The sequence below is a fragment of the Limulus polyphemus genome, unplaced genomic scaffold (assembly GCF_000517525.1).
Source record: "Limulus polyphemus unplaced genomic scaffold, Limulus_polyphemus-2.1.2 Scaffold3388, whole genome shotgun sequence".
Taxonomy (NCBI): Eukaryota; Metazoa; Arthropoda; class Merostomata; order Xiphosura; family Limulidae; genus Limulus; species Limulus polyphemus.
In genome coordinates, this window is record NW_013668998.1 from 83,608 (window position 1) to 98,934 (window position 15,327).

Sequence of the window (15,327 nt, forward strand, 5' to 3'; positions counted from 1 at the left end):
ATACTTTATAAATAACGGTAATTAAATTTTGAATATAACTGTAAAACATTGTGATAAGCATACTTTGACCCCAACCCTTCCACATAGGGTTAAACACATAACAATGTACAGTGTCTAAGGTGCTGAAATAATTTTGTAATTTTAAATACATGCAAGCTACAGTGTACTATATTTATTCTATAAAGATTTCTATTATATGCATTCCAGAGGTTGGAAATAGCTGCTAGTTATTTAATTATTCAAAACAACACATGCAGATTTTGTGGGCAGCAATCAATACAGAAAGGGTTATATATGTAATTATTTGGTAGAAACTATGCAGACGAGTACAGACTAGGCAAAATGTGTATTCAACATATACTTGAATTGTTTGTATTGCTGTTGGATTTCACATCTAGAAAATAGCTTATTACCTACATGATAATATACTGCATAAGACAGAGAATATATGGGGAAGTGACCATCTAAATGAAGATATAGGTACTTTATGTTACAGGAGTATTACAAATCTGAACAGGTTAAGTAAAATGCAAATAAGACAACTTTTGCAAGTAAAATTTATAGGAGCTAGCAAATCTGTAAAATGTATGCAGATTGTCTGGACATGCATTATGCTTTATCCATTCTTTAAGTCTTTTTACAGAATTTGATACATTATATTGAAATGATTTTCGAGCCTCACCACATCATTATAGTTCATGTTGCTATGTCCAGTCATTCTTTATCTGGCAATCATGCATCTTAAAAATAGCCCAGCAGCATAGTTTCTGTGGCAAAAGGCTACCTTGTGAGGCTGTTATGTTCAAAGCTTTCCATAATCCATCTAGTGTATAGTAAAATCACACACAAATTCGTAGGTGCTGCATCTGGCAATTAGACTGGTATGTCTTTATATGGAATAGCATGAATACTCATTTCATTCTCCAGCTTTTTGGGGTATGTATTGCTGAGTGCTTATGTTGCAGAAGCAACTTGTGTACACGTGACTTCTTAAGTACAAAAGATATTCTTAATCTGAACACATCTTTATGATCTGAGTGTATGAATATTTTGCATTGGAAATAGCTATTACATACCTTTCCTTAATGTTATCAATTTTTGGTGGCATCACACTACCTACAAAATGCCATACAATGTCAAAATGTAGTTCTGATACATTTTGATTTGCTTATCTAAAATCATTTTAATATAACTTACTCAGTGCTCTTTATATATGTATTTATTATGTAGTTCTATTATAACATGTCATATAACCATTATTCCGAAACAGTACTACCTCTTCTCCCTCAAAGCTATCTTGACCTTCATTTGCCCACTAGGCATTGGTAAAATTTTTAAAAGCGCATCAGTCTTTTATACCCCTATATTTTTGCATGATTTCAACATGTGCAGATCATATGACCAGCCTCCACTGATCCCATTGCGCCCTCTATACTAGCATAGGTAGCTTCCTCTACCCTTGAGGCACAATCCTCACTTTCTTGATTGGCATTCTCACGTATAGATCTATGTTTTAAGTTTTCCATGTGATTGAACAATTTTTGATTGTACTTGATCACCAATTAAGTTTCAAGTTCAATTTTCTACTCGTTTGTTTTTGAGATGTTTCTGTTTCCAGAATTCTACTTGTTGATATGAATTTGGGTTTCTTATGGTAGTTGATAATTTTCACACCATAAGTAGACAACGGTTATAACACTAGGCCTCAGTCTCAGGTTTCACAATGTCTGCTGAGGAAGCACAGATTTTCTTTTGCAGGGAGTTTGTGTCTTACGCTTGGCCAGCAATTTTTTCCTTTTAAGATAGGTATGGTTATTTTTCCCAGGAGATCTGTGGTAAGTTTTTGAATGTGTATTTCTCACTTCCTGTAGATATACCCATGTTCAGTGAGTTTATGTGAGCTTGTGTATAGATCTAATTTACGTCATTCATGTCTTCAGTGGTCAGTCTTGTGTAAGTTTGAATCTCATACTTCTTTTACCATCTAAGTTACTTTTACAACTTGCATTTATAGTTTGTTTCTTGCATTAATTTGGTTTAATGTTTTATATTTTTTCACTGTTAATGTTACTTTAGGTGTTACTTGTTTTATGGTTCATATCGATTTTCTTAATTTTGCAGGTGTGTTACTTTTAAGCTCTTTGTAGACTACACGTTTCTAAGTTTTTGTCATTCATTAGTTCTGTGTACTTTCTTCAGTTTCTTTATTTTATGTATCTTTTTGGCTACACTTCATGACAGTTCCGTTCTTTTTACAGATTCTCTATGAGGGTCTCTGACTTCCAATTTGCTCCCCCTCTATTCACTTCCCAGATCTCCTTCTCGGGATCATACCTTGTCCGGGTCTTGGTCATTCTGTTCATGTCCTACTACACAATGGAGGTATCTAATGTGTGGAGCCCACTCAACCAGGAGTTTACTCCAGTCCTTCTTTGTCTCGCTATACAAGGGAGTTTAAAGTCCCTTTCTTGATCTGTCCTTGATGTATACTTATCTGCAGTCACCTTGCTTCACCATGGAATCCTACCTCTCACTTTGGTGGGTTTTTATGCCCAAGTGTCACATTTTTTTCTTTTGTTCTTCTAGGTGAGTTTGCCTTCCTGTTTTAGAAGGCTATATATGTGTTTTGTGGAGTGGTATGATCTTTTACACATTAACTTCACTCGCTGGATCTTCAGACTCAAATTTATGAACAATAGGCTTCTGCTAGCCTCTTCCTGTGCCTGGTCAGTCACTCACACACGCTTCCTTCTTAAAGAAGCTTCTCAGGTGGATTTCTTTTCTGGTTGGAGAAGTTCGTTACTATCCCCTCACAGTATCTTATTTATTTGGGGGTTCTCTTCACTTCCTTTTTTGGTCTAGCCCAGCCTTCTCCACAGGATATTGAGCAGACAGTCATGCTTGCCATTTCTTCTCATTCTCTCTCTGTCCATGAGGTTCTCTCTCTTTTGGGATGTGGTCTTTGGAAATGCTCATTACTTCTCTACCTCACGATCCCTTAGACTATCCCATGTTCATTGATTCCTTTGAGTTTTGACATCTAGGAGGTTACTATCCATATCCACATTTTGGTACCTTGGCAGTTCATTGGGCTCTGTATCCTTTCTTCCCTTCCCTTTTCTGCAGGGGAGAATGGTTTTGGTTCTTTCTACAATTCCACTATTGTCAGCTTTATCACCTAGAAAGGGAGAGCCACTTACCAATCTCTGTCTGGTCAGACTCTGGATTTCATGTACTGGGCCAATGACCTTCACATGAATATTCTGGCAGTATTTTTCGCCAAGTTCTGATTCTTGTGGCCAATCTCTTATCTCGTCCTCACCAGGTTCTATACAGAGTGGTCTCTTCATCCTCATGTTTTTCTGTGAGTGTGTTCTTAACTGGAAACACTGCATATTTGTGTTCCCCATTCACTGGTATGCCACACTTTCTTCCTTTTAGTCTTCAGTTCCTCACCCTTCAGCTGTGCAGATAGATGCTTTCAGTCAAGATCGCAGTGGTCTTCACCTATATGCTTACCCTCTTATTTGACTCATCTGGGTCTTTTCCATTATCTAGACCAAACCTTGTTGTGTTCTACTGATTCTTCTGTATTGGCCACTCAGATGTGGTTCCCTCTTCTCTGGCCCTTACTGGAGCAATACACCTTATCATTTTCTCTGTCCTGTCCATATTCCTTCTTTCAGAGTGACTTTTGTCCAGTCACGTGTCTTGGCTTAGGGACTCGCCCCTATATGCCTACCCTCTGTTCAGACTCCTTCTCTTCTGGGTCTTTTCTCTTATCTAGACCCCTCCTTTTTGTATTCTGTTGGTTGCTCCAAATTGGCTGGCTCCGACATAGATCCCTCTGCTCTGGCTCTTCATGGAGCAACAAACCCTGCCCTTTTCTCTGTCCTGTTCGGTCCTCTATCCAACTCGATTGGTCGTTTTTCATCCCAACATAACCTACTCTATCTTTCCGTGTGTCTTTTATCTCGATCCTGTGCCTCAGCTTGTGTTACATCTTTTACTGCCTACACTTTTCACCCTTCCTCTTTGTCTGCATACTAGAGGCGGAAGTTTTGCTTCAGGCTTTGTTTTTTTCCCAGAGCTTCCATCCTCCTTTACTTCTGTTCCTCACATGTCCCAGCTCTTCATCTGGTTGTTTGTTCAGGGTTTGTCTGTTTCAATTGTTGCTCTTTATAGAGCTGCCCTGTCGAAATCTCTCCTCTCTTCCCCAGATTGTTCCATTTCTTTCATCTGGTCTATCCAACTTTTTTCTTTGTTCTGCTTGATTGGGATCTCCATGTTGTTCTTTCTATCCTGTCTAGTTCTTCCTTTGAACCCATTGCAATTTGTTTCTTGTAAGATATTTCTCTTACAACCTCAGTCCTTCCCCTCATGGCATGTGGTCTTTGTCATTCCGATGTTTATACCATCCTTTACCATTTCTTATATGCTTTTTGTTATCCGGATCTGGCATTCCTTCCCTGGAAGCTCAGAATGTCTCCCTTGTGATTTTCTCAGCCTTTCTAACTTAACTAGTGCCATTTCTTTCTTTTCACACAATATTTCAAATAACGAGATAAGTCTTTAGTGAGCTTGAAATTTCATATTTTTTAGACCCTAATACAGCTTAGTTACTACACATGGTAAATTATAGTGGAATTCTATGGTATCAATATAGTAATTTATGATTTTTTGGTTATTTAAGATGTATGTATAAAAACCTAAAAAAAAATTCTTTTTTACATCCTCCATGTGGAAAATTTCATAAAGCTTAGCAACCTATGACAAGTGGCAAATGAGTACAAAGGTCGTAACTAGAAAATATAATTGTTTGCTTTACTTCTTTATTTACTGTTCTATGTTTAAAGAAAAACAGGTGTAAGAACTTATTTGTAAATATAAATAATGTATATATGTATATAATGTATAATAGTTGAAATGTGACTGTATTTACAAAATACTAGTCCACTAAAACACATCCAAGACAGGTCTCTTTGTAAAGACTAAAGGTCAGTTATATATTATTGGATATGCTAACATGAGTGTATGTGCACCACGTCATTGTAATTTTTGTATTGTCAGCCAGGCACGGCTGGAAGGTCAATATAATAAAAATAATAAATATATGTATATAAATGTATAACATTATGAGACTTAAGCAATTTAGACTAGAAATTTGTGTTTTCGTGTTATAATTTGTAGTCCATCAAGAATGAAAAAAGCATAATTTATATTTTTTTCCTAAATTTTTTTTTGACGTTGCGAAGTTGGTCATATTGAACCAAGCCATACAGAAATATACCAATGAAAATAACAAATAAAAAATATTTTTAAAAAATTTTTAATTATTTGGAGATTATAAAGATTTCGTATGTGAAATTTGAAAATTTTCTAATGCATTAAAGTATATATAATCTTATAATCAAAATTGCTTTGCATTTTGGATAGTCAACATTTTGAAAGAAAAAAGGCTTACAAGAAAAATGCGTAATTAAAAAAATCGTAATATTTAATTCAAATATCTGATGTTTTGTGTACGAAAACCTTATAATGTTTACCAATAACCTGCAAAATTTTGTAAAGATGGGCACACATTATTAAACATCATAGTATAATTATTCTCATGGATACTTTCGTGGTTATGAGCTGGATGGAATTCACCCAACCCGTAATGAAAGGGTTAAAACTCAGAAGCTGAAATAGGAATGTGAATAATATTTAATTGGGCAATTCAAAGAGAACAAGGTCACATGGCATAGAGAATTGAATATGTCCAGTACTTTTTGGCCCCTTTGTTTGCAGGCATCTGAAATATTCATCTTCTGTTTCTGTCAAACTATCTTGATTAGGCTACTCTGTACCATATTGTATTGTGTGTTCTTCTATCTTTGTGATCATTCTTTGTACCTTCCAATTTTCTGGAAGCCAGGATAAAAACATGCCAAAACAATTGAATCATCATCGTTGAGCGAGTTGTCAAAGTTTCTATCCTTTGAATTAATGCTTCAACTAGGGGTTTACAAATTTGCAACTTTTTATTGTTCAAATTGCCCAATATAGCTACAAAAACACAAGGTTGGAATCAGTAGTTCCATAAGTTGTTGTTCTCAAACTGCAAGATGTCAAGTGCTCTAGTAATAGTTCTCATTACTTGAACATATCCTGAAATACAAATTTCTCAGCTGGACGATGCCCAGTTGATCAAAAACTCGGTCCAATGCTTGGTCATGTGCTCACTTCTAGGTATTAACTTACCTACGTGACTTAGGGCATCAAACATTGAATTTCAATGAGTTAGACAAGGAACAATCAAACATCCCCTATTTCTTTCACAATTGTGTTGGCAGCTACAGTGCTTCTGTTTTGTTTATTCTTTAGGGTTTGAGCTTTTGCTATTGCTGATCAAGACACTTTTTTATATGAGCATTATTTAAAGTTTTATCTTTATCAGTAGTAGCAACAAGATTCAATGTATGTGAGGCACACCTTTGATGGTTTGGCAAAATACACGAACTAGACAATACCTCATCATCAGCAACTAATATATCGACTACAGGCTTTACTATTACTCATAACACTCTAAGTACTCCAAATCTTTGTTTTTCAAAGTATTTTTTATTCATTCTTCTATCTTTTATTATAAATAGTTAAAATTTAAGCATTTTCATACCTGTGGAATAGAAATAAATTTAAAAATTGCATATTTTTTTGTTCCATTTATTTAATATTTTTACAGTGTACACAGGAACACTGCTTACATACATGTAACAAAAGTAGCTTTAAATGCATACACCAAACAAATTGGGGGGCTTTAAAATTCAGAAATTTAGTATGGTCAATATGGAATCCAGCTTTGCGTGACTCATTTTTGATGTTAAGGGCACCTTGCTGTAGAGGGCATTTGCATGCAGTCGGAAGGGTGTTGAGGTTCTACAGTATATACCATAGTTCAGTATCTGTCTGTGTTGGCTGGGTGTAGTCTTGTGGATAGTAAACTCAGACTTAAGGTTCATGGTTCATGCCCCATTATCAAGATAACACACTCTGCACTTTAGGGCTGTGGGTGTGCTGGATGGTATTTTCATTTACACCGAGTTATTTTAAGATGATATCCCACAGATAATAAGTTTTGAAGAAATAAAATGCATTATGGAGAGCAAGTCTTGAGATCTCTAAGTTGAAGAAAGAGACCAAACATAATCTAAAAATGAAAAAGTATTCTTTATTTACCCAAATCAATCAAACAGACAAGCAGACAGGATTAATGACAGTAAATTTAGTTGGTCTGGCCATAGATCAGTCTAGTGGTTGATCTGTATCTAAATCCTGTTCCAGTCCATGGAGAATAGTTGTACATAAAACATTCTGTAATGCCATCCCTCTGTGCAAATGTTATGTTACTGATGGATATTCTTATAAGGATGTGTAACCCTTAAGGTATCCGCTGACTCACCAGTGAAGAAAGAGATCATTGTATGTCTTGCAGTGTATAATGTATTCTACATTACAGCAATCTTTTCCATAAAAAAGTCACACATAATACCATTGAGGAATGATCTGAACAATAAGTAACTAGAATGAAAGGAACTTGTACATGTTCCTTGATCAATGTTCTATTGTTAAAACTACACACACTGTTAGAAATGTGTACATACAAAAAAAAATTAAATTGTTTATGAACTTGAAATGTTTGCCTTTCTAACTAAAGAAGGTAATAGATATTATGTATACATATCACAGCAATAAAAATTGTGGTCAAATCCCAGTATTTAGTCAGTTAAGAGTAGCTCAAGAGTTGACAGTAAGCACTATTGACTAGCTGCCTTTCCCCTATTCTGTCAGCTCAAAATTACGAATGATTATGTGCTTATATTCTTTTTGTTGCTTGGAAAAGAAAATCTGATTCACTATTGATCTTCTGATTTTCTGTTAATAATTACTTCTTATAATAACATTTTCTTTTAAGTAATTTACCCTTATAAAACAAAACTTTTCTTTAGGTTTTTGCATAAGATTATGTTTAAATTAGTTTACATATTTTGTCTACTTTCATAGTATATATAACTGTTAAAATCATGACAGCTACCTCCAAGCACAATGAAAAACATTAGAATGATGGGTTTTTCTTTTTTATACCTATACATGTATGTAGCTCCAATACCAGCAAAGAAACGGCGTACGTCTGAAGTCATTGATCTCACAGTTGACAGTAGCTCTGATGAAGATGACGACTACCAGCCCTCTGTCTCACGAGCCCAAACTATAACACAGCCAGTAAAACCAGCTTCAACACTTTCTGTATCATCTTCTAATGATGTTCTATCCTTGTTATTACCATCTCATGTAACATCTTCATCTCACTCTTTGGTATCCAGTGTGACTTCTCAACAAGGATCATTGAGCAGCTCAACATCCAATGGAGGGATGCATAGGTCCCAGCAGTACTCAAACCAGCTCTTCCAAAAATCTTATTCTGTAGAAAACAATTCAAGACCAGTGACTTCAACACCTTCATCTACCTTGTAAGTATTGTAGTTGTAACTCTAGAACACCAGTGTGGTTAATTTAGTATACAGGTTTAGTATACAGTCAGACATTCTAGGGTTAAAGAAAGAACTTGAAGTTTTTTTATTATTCTGCATAGCATAACAAGAATATTTATTGTCTGTCTGTCACTAGAGTGAATTAGATACAGCCATAATCAAGATGTATGTACCCCATATGTACGGTAGCTTGTTGCTAAAAAGTTCATTGGGTAAATCCATTTTTATCTAAAACACATTTCCTCTTTCCTACAGCTTCACCTATATTGAGCTTCTGTTGGATGTCTATTTTCTGACTCTGAATGTTTGGAATTGTTTATAAAGCTGTAACAAAGCAATTTTGAGACTGTAAGAGGATATTTTGCTTTTTAGATCTTTAAGTGGCCATTTAATGAATTTTTTGGGCTTTATGTTTTGTGTTAATAATCTCAGTATTTTTTACTTAGTACTAGATATTTAATTTCAATATGAATATACATGTATTTTTTACATGACTTTCAGGGTCAGTATGCTAACAGACACTCCATCTTCAAACCAGCCCCTAACCCAAAGTAGTAATGGATATCCTAATGTTTCTTATATTAATGATTATCCACCAGTGTCCAGTCCATATCCAGAGTACCTTACAACATCTTCAGAACAAATGTTATCCTACCAACGTATGTAATATTTTCTGTATTCTTAAATACCACTTTTTGTTTGTTTATTTTTTTGTATTAGTGTATGTATTTTAACATTTGCTTATCAGTTTACAATTTATAATAAAATATAACCTGTTACATTACATAGATAGTATTATACAGTTTATTTTCAAACAGTGGTCTCAAGTTTTAACTTTTTATTACTAAGATTCCATAAAAATGTGACCTTTCTTTCAAAAAGTGGAGATTATTGTTTTCCATTAGGGCTATCAGTTTAGATTCTTTAAGTTACTTTATGGAAAACAGTTGTTAATAAAACATTTATAAAAAGGAAACTTAAAATCTCAGCATTTAAGTTATAATTTTGTAAATTTGAGATGAGATATCACATAGAATTTTTCAAAACTCAATGTTGTCATTTTGTCCCTGTATAAACATGAAAAAATAGAGTGGAAAGGGTTAAATGTCCCAAGGGTGGATTTGGCTAGCAGTAATAGAAAAAAGTTGAGATTTTATTTTTATTAACTGTTTAAATTGGGCTTTATCTGATGCCTCATTTATTGGTAACAGCTTGTAGCAAGGATAAGCAACAAACAAGTAGCTATGTTACTCTTATAACTTATATGTGTGTGTGTGTGTGTGTGTGCATGCCCATACTTAAGTTGAAAAGTAATAAATATTGGATAGTAAATGAACAAATTTTGCAAAATATATTTTCAATTAATTTGTGAACTGCACAGGGGTGAATATAGGGTTGAGAAAATTGTATTAAAATTATTTTTATTATTCAAGTCTGCCAGTCACGTAACAACCACAGTTAATATCAATTTGCAGTGGAAGAGCATGTGTCAGAACTACATTTTGACAATGTGTGGCATTTCATTTGTTGTGTGATGCTACCAAAAATTGATTCCTTTTGTAACAGTGTTTTCCACTGCATAAAATTTATACACTTACATCTTAAAGATGTGTTCAGATCTGGGATTTAGAATTTCTAAGACAGGAATATCCCTTACACTTAATAAACAATAAAGAAATAATGATCAACTTGATCCACAAAATCATCCTGAAAGAGATTTGTAACAAGTCGTATCCGAGCCATGGTAGGCAAAGTGTAACTTCTTGATACAGGTGAGAATCCACTGACACAAAGATAAGTGACAAATCTGTCCACACCTTCTAGGGAACAATGCACAGTATAATCAAGAAGGACCTCTGTCTGGACATCAGGCTAACAGGATATGAGTTCACTAAGATAAGGTTTCCAATCATACCTTCCATTTGTACATTGCATTCCTCAAGCAGCTGGAAATTATGTTAGTATTCATGCATTTCCATAGGAAGATGTACTGTCCAAACTGCTAGATGCAACACAATATGGGTTTCTGTTAAAATGGGTGCTGGGAATTCATAGTCCTTGTACACTAGATGGATCATAGATAGCTATTAGGTAGGTGTGTGTGTGTGTGTGTATGCATGCGTGCTTTGAACATAATAGCCTTATAACGAGGCTCTTTGTAATGGAAACTATGCTGCAGGGCTATTTTTTAGATGCACTGTCATCAGATAGAGTCCGACTGGATGTGACGACGTAGACTGTAATGATGTGGTGAAACTCTAAAATCATTGTAATATAATGTACTCAACCCCCCTCTTTTACAAAGTCTCAGTGTAATGTAGCACTATTGTAAGGTAATTTGTAAATATTTTCTATTATATCTGTAATGTTCATAGACATCTTACCTTCCACAGTATTTTTAATGTGTCCAATTTTTATTTAACTCACATGTGTAAAATTTTATTCAAAAATACTGTGAAAAGTATATTATTTATGGGAAATTAACTTTTTACTTTTTGAGCAGACCATTTAATGTTCTCTGTATAATCTGTTCAAGCCAATTTATATCTATATCATATACATGTGACCTTACCCAATTATTAAACATTAATAACAAATGCAACAAAGTTTGTTTCCCTAGCAGATAAAGTTAAAAAATGAAGACTTGTTTGTTATATTGAAGGAATTAATACTGTATTTGCTCATAATGTAACCATATTTCAGATTATCAAGACATTTATGTTATATCCACATATTTCCATTACAATCTGATTTTCATCCTTTTTATTATACCATACAATGTATCATTGTATGTTTTGTTTCTGTATGCTTATTATTCTCAGCATTGATTCTAGTTTTATTCTATTAATATTGAGCTCAGTTAAAATTCTACCTAAATAATTTGTGCATGGATTCTGTAGTTGTATCTTCACACTATGTTTGTTCCTAGGCCTATTCTACCAGTATTTTTGTTATTTGAAGCAGTATATCTTAAAAAGTTTTATTTTGTTTTTCACAATTCCTACCCAACAATATAGTTATCTGTATTTTTATATTATCAGTAATTTTATTGTTTCTGTAAGTTGTGTCATCACCATAATTTTATCCTACCAAAGTATGTATTGTTTCTGTAGCCTTCACTACAGTTTTTTTTTCTTTGCTTCCTGTGGTCTTTGTCTACCAAAATACATACAGTTTCTGTGTTATTACTGTACATGCGCTTGTTGTGTATTTGTAGTCTATTTTTACTAACACACATTGTTTCTGTAGCAATATATCTGACAATGTTGCAGATATGTAGAAGCTTATCCCTCATTACTGTTGTACAAATGTGTCTACAAACTGAGTGATTTGCTATAAAAAAACTACTGGACATTCAACTTAAACTATTTACAACCCACATAATAAGTGACAAAATTTGCTTTTGCCCAAATTTATTTTACTACTCTATATCAAAAAACAAGGAAACCTGATAATATTTGTATATTAAAGTATTTCTTAAAGTAGACAAGTATCTCAAAATGTGAAATAATTATGCTTTGTAATCCAAACCATTGATTAATATTGACTCATTAACATGAAAAAATTACTCTGTTGGTGATACAGGTGTACTCTGGTAAATCTTGAGTATTGCTCCTGTCATCTTTTGTACCAGCATCTGCACTGTTTTTGTGTTTACCCTGCTAATGTAAATACATCGTTATGAACCATTGTACAAGGTTATATAACCAATACTTCTTATAAAGTATCCATTATCTTATTAAGGTACGTGTAACTTTTGACTGTATATTCTTTTCTAGCCAATTTATACATATATCATATACATGTGATCTTATCCAATTATTAAATGCTAATAATGAGTGCAAGAAAGTTTGTTTCTCTAGCAGATAAAGTTAAAGAATGAGAACTTGTATGTAATATTGAAGGAATTAATACTGTGTTTACTCATAATGTAATCATATTTCAGATTATCAAGACATTTATTCCATGCTTCACAACAGTGACAGTGAACAACAGGTTAGTATTACCTTTAAATCTCTAAGTTTGTCATAACCTGTTATCTCGAATTGTTGTTTAGAGTTACAGTTGTGTGCCACAGAATCTGCCATTCTTCTGAAAGGCTTAAAAGTAGTGGCATAATTGTATTCACATACAACCTTGGACTGTTCAGTGTTATTTTTGCAGATCTGTGCTTAGAAAAAAATATATTTGTAAAAGTGGCAAGTACTGATCCCACTTGATATCTACATACAAATTTAGGGAGCTGTGTTAGGGGTCTCAATAACAAAGGGGGCAACTGCCCAGGGGCCTGGGCAAATGAAACCTGGTTGTGCTGTAAAGCCTGCAAAGCATCTTTAGGCTATATCTTCATTTAATGATAAAAACCATAGTTTTTGGCTTTTCTGTGCATATAGACACTTAATACATTAAGAACAACTGAAATAATAATTTGATTAATATGTATTTGTTACTTTATAGATTTAATAGATATTTGTTGTTATTTTATTAACGTTTTTACGCTTATACTGTGAGGTAAAAATGGCTGCTGCTATGATTTTGTCTGGTTTATGAGCTCATTGCTGTCCTAATTTAGGATCTTCTTTTTAATAAATTCTTGAAAGTGTTAAAAAAGAGAGAGAGAGAAAGGGGGCCCGGCGAGTATGTTTGCCTCGGGGCCCATGCTGGCTCTTGACGTTCCTGGATGTACTTGTTTATAACCAATATAAACAGCTGATTTTCAGTATCAAGCTTGAAAATCATTTTGAAATTGGTGGCAATAGACATATTGATTGTATAACATGTTGGTAAGAAAATGTTTAGTGCTCATTCAACTGTTTTTTATCTTTGCTATATCTTAGTTAGACAGTAGAATAATAATTGTTTTGGGACATTATTTTAGTGAATTATGTTTTAAAATGCATTTTCGAAAGGTGTATAGTTTTATTCATTAAAGAAGTTAGAGAAAATTTTAACAAGGCCTAGTTGTCGTGGTAACAAGTGCAGAACTTCAAGTGTGCAGTAGGTTGGTACATAGCAATCTGCTAATGGCTTACCACAGAGATATGTTCTCTTCAGACATAATTAAATGTATGTCCTACAAGCCAGGTAAAATTGGAAATAAACTATATATAAAAAGATAGTTGAAATTGTGCATAATGTGAACTTAAGTTGTGAAAACAAAAATTACTTATTGAAAGAAGAAGAGGGTTTCTTCATTTTATTTCATAATTTTGAAAATTTTGTGTCACTGTACTCTGATGATTTAGGTACAGTTAGTGTTAATTAGAGAAAATAGCAGACAAAATATAAATCTTTACCTTAAAAAGACTATTGAGTATATATATATCAGTACTTTATTTAAAAAAATGATTTTTTTTTGTTTACAAAATACTTGTAATGTTTATTGGAAGCTTGTTATATTTTGTGAAGACACACTTAGTAAATGCATAAATATAGTAAACATTGCTATTTATAGCTTCACAGAAACAGGGATTAATGGAAAACATCACCAGAATTCAAAGGTTAAATGACTGTTCTCTAATTTCCAGAGTAGAACACTGTTGGGATCATCTAATTACAAAATCTTTATTTGTGCTATATCAAACATAAGTAGATGCTGGTTATACAGCAAAATATAGCATGTAGTAGATATTCCCAAATAGAAAGATGTATACTCTTTTAGTTTAGATTCTACTATAACTTTTATACATGAAACTACATTTTGTGGAACAACCATTTTGATATGTCTAACATATACAATAGCCCAACATATACATGGTCTGTGTTATGTAGACACAATCTACATACAATTCCAAGGTCCATTATATAGTTTCAATGTCCTAAGTTGTAAACAGGGTAAAAAAGTCCAATTAATGCTACAAGCAGAAATGGCTGTTTTTGCTAGTATTTATATCTCATTTAAAATAAAAGCAAACATTTTCTAAAAAAATGATTTTTCTGGGAAGTACTGCAATGGAAAAGCATTCAGATTATGTTGATATAAATGGTAATGTTTTTATATATTAAAAGTGGTACCCTTTATTGAAAAAATAAGCTTTTCTAAGAACACCATTTTTAGTGCATAAATTTACAAATTACATCAATAAAGATATAAGCAAACCCTCACATACAGTCCGAGTGAAAGTTGCATTCTTGTTGTGAGAAGAGTACTTTTATTTAAAATTGTTTTGTTTTCTGTGATAAAGAGATGGTTGTTGCAGATACTGTAGTTATTTTTGTAATTGTCTGAGTCTTGAATACCCATAGTGTGAAATGTTTTTATTGATTTTTGTTTGTGGTGTCATTCAATAGATGGCGCCACATTGTATTTATTATTTTGGTCACATAACTAGATACTTGCTATGTAAATTATAGTAAGATCAGTTACTTCCTCGATTAATGTCTGTTGCCACGAAATTCTATAGTACTGTTACAAGCTAGAAATAGAAAAAAAGGCTCTTCCCATTGACCAGCATAAACAAAAAGCATCCATTATATAAGTTACCATAACTGATTTGTCAAGTTCTTATAGGAATACTGTACTGAGCCTTCATTTTTTATAATAATTATACATATTAAACAGGAGGAAGAGACTATAATAACTAAAGATTTGTCTGTGAATTTTTTAACTTTTACTGAGTCAATGTAAGTGCAAGGTGATTTTCATGCTGAGATTAAAAATTCTTATTTTCATCTTACAGTTTTCATATTTAATTTGTGTAACCTCTAGAACATCTTAAAAAAGGTCAAAAGATTTTTCTGGTAAAAACTTGATATTTTATCTCTTATTTTCTCTACCCTACAAGTAACTGTAGTT

The 15,327-nt window shown here is 33.3% G+C and overlaps 1 protein-coding gene across 4 annotated transcripts in view; it reads left to right on the top strand.

Moving 5' to 3' along the window:
* The window catches only part of LOC106469271 (E3 SUMO-protein ligase PIAS2-like), a 95,913-nt gene that overhangs the window by 77,776 nt on the left and 2,810 nt on the right, over window positions 1-15,327 (top strand). For all 4 annotated transcript variants that reach the window (XM_022397741.1, XM_013929757.2, XM_022397742.1 and 1 more), the window contains 3 exons: window positions 8,141-8,510; window positions 9,033-9,190; window positions 12,478-12,527. In XM_022397741.1, coding sequence (XP_022253449.1) covers window positions 8,141-8,510; window positions 9,033-9,190; window positions 12,478-12,527 — 578 coding nt within the window. The remainder of the gene's footprint in view (window positions 1-8,140; window positions 8,511-9,032; window positions 9,191-12,477; window positions 12,528-15,327) is intronic.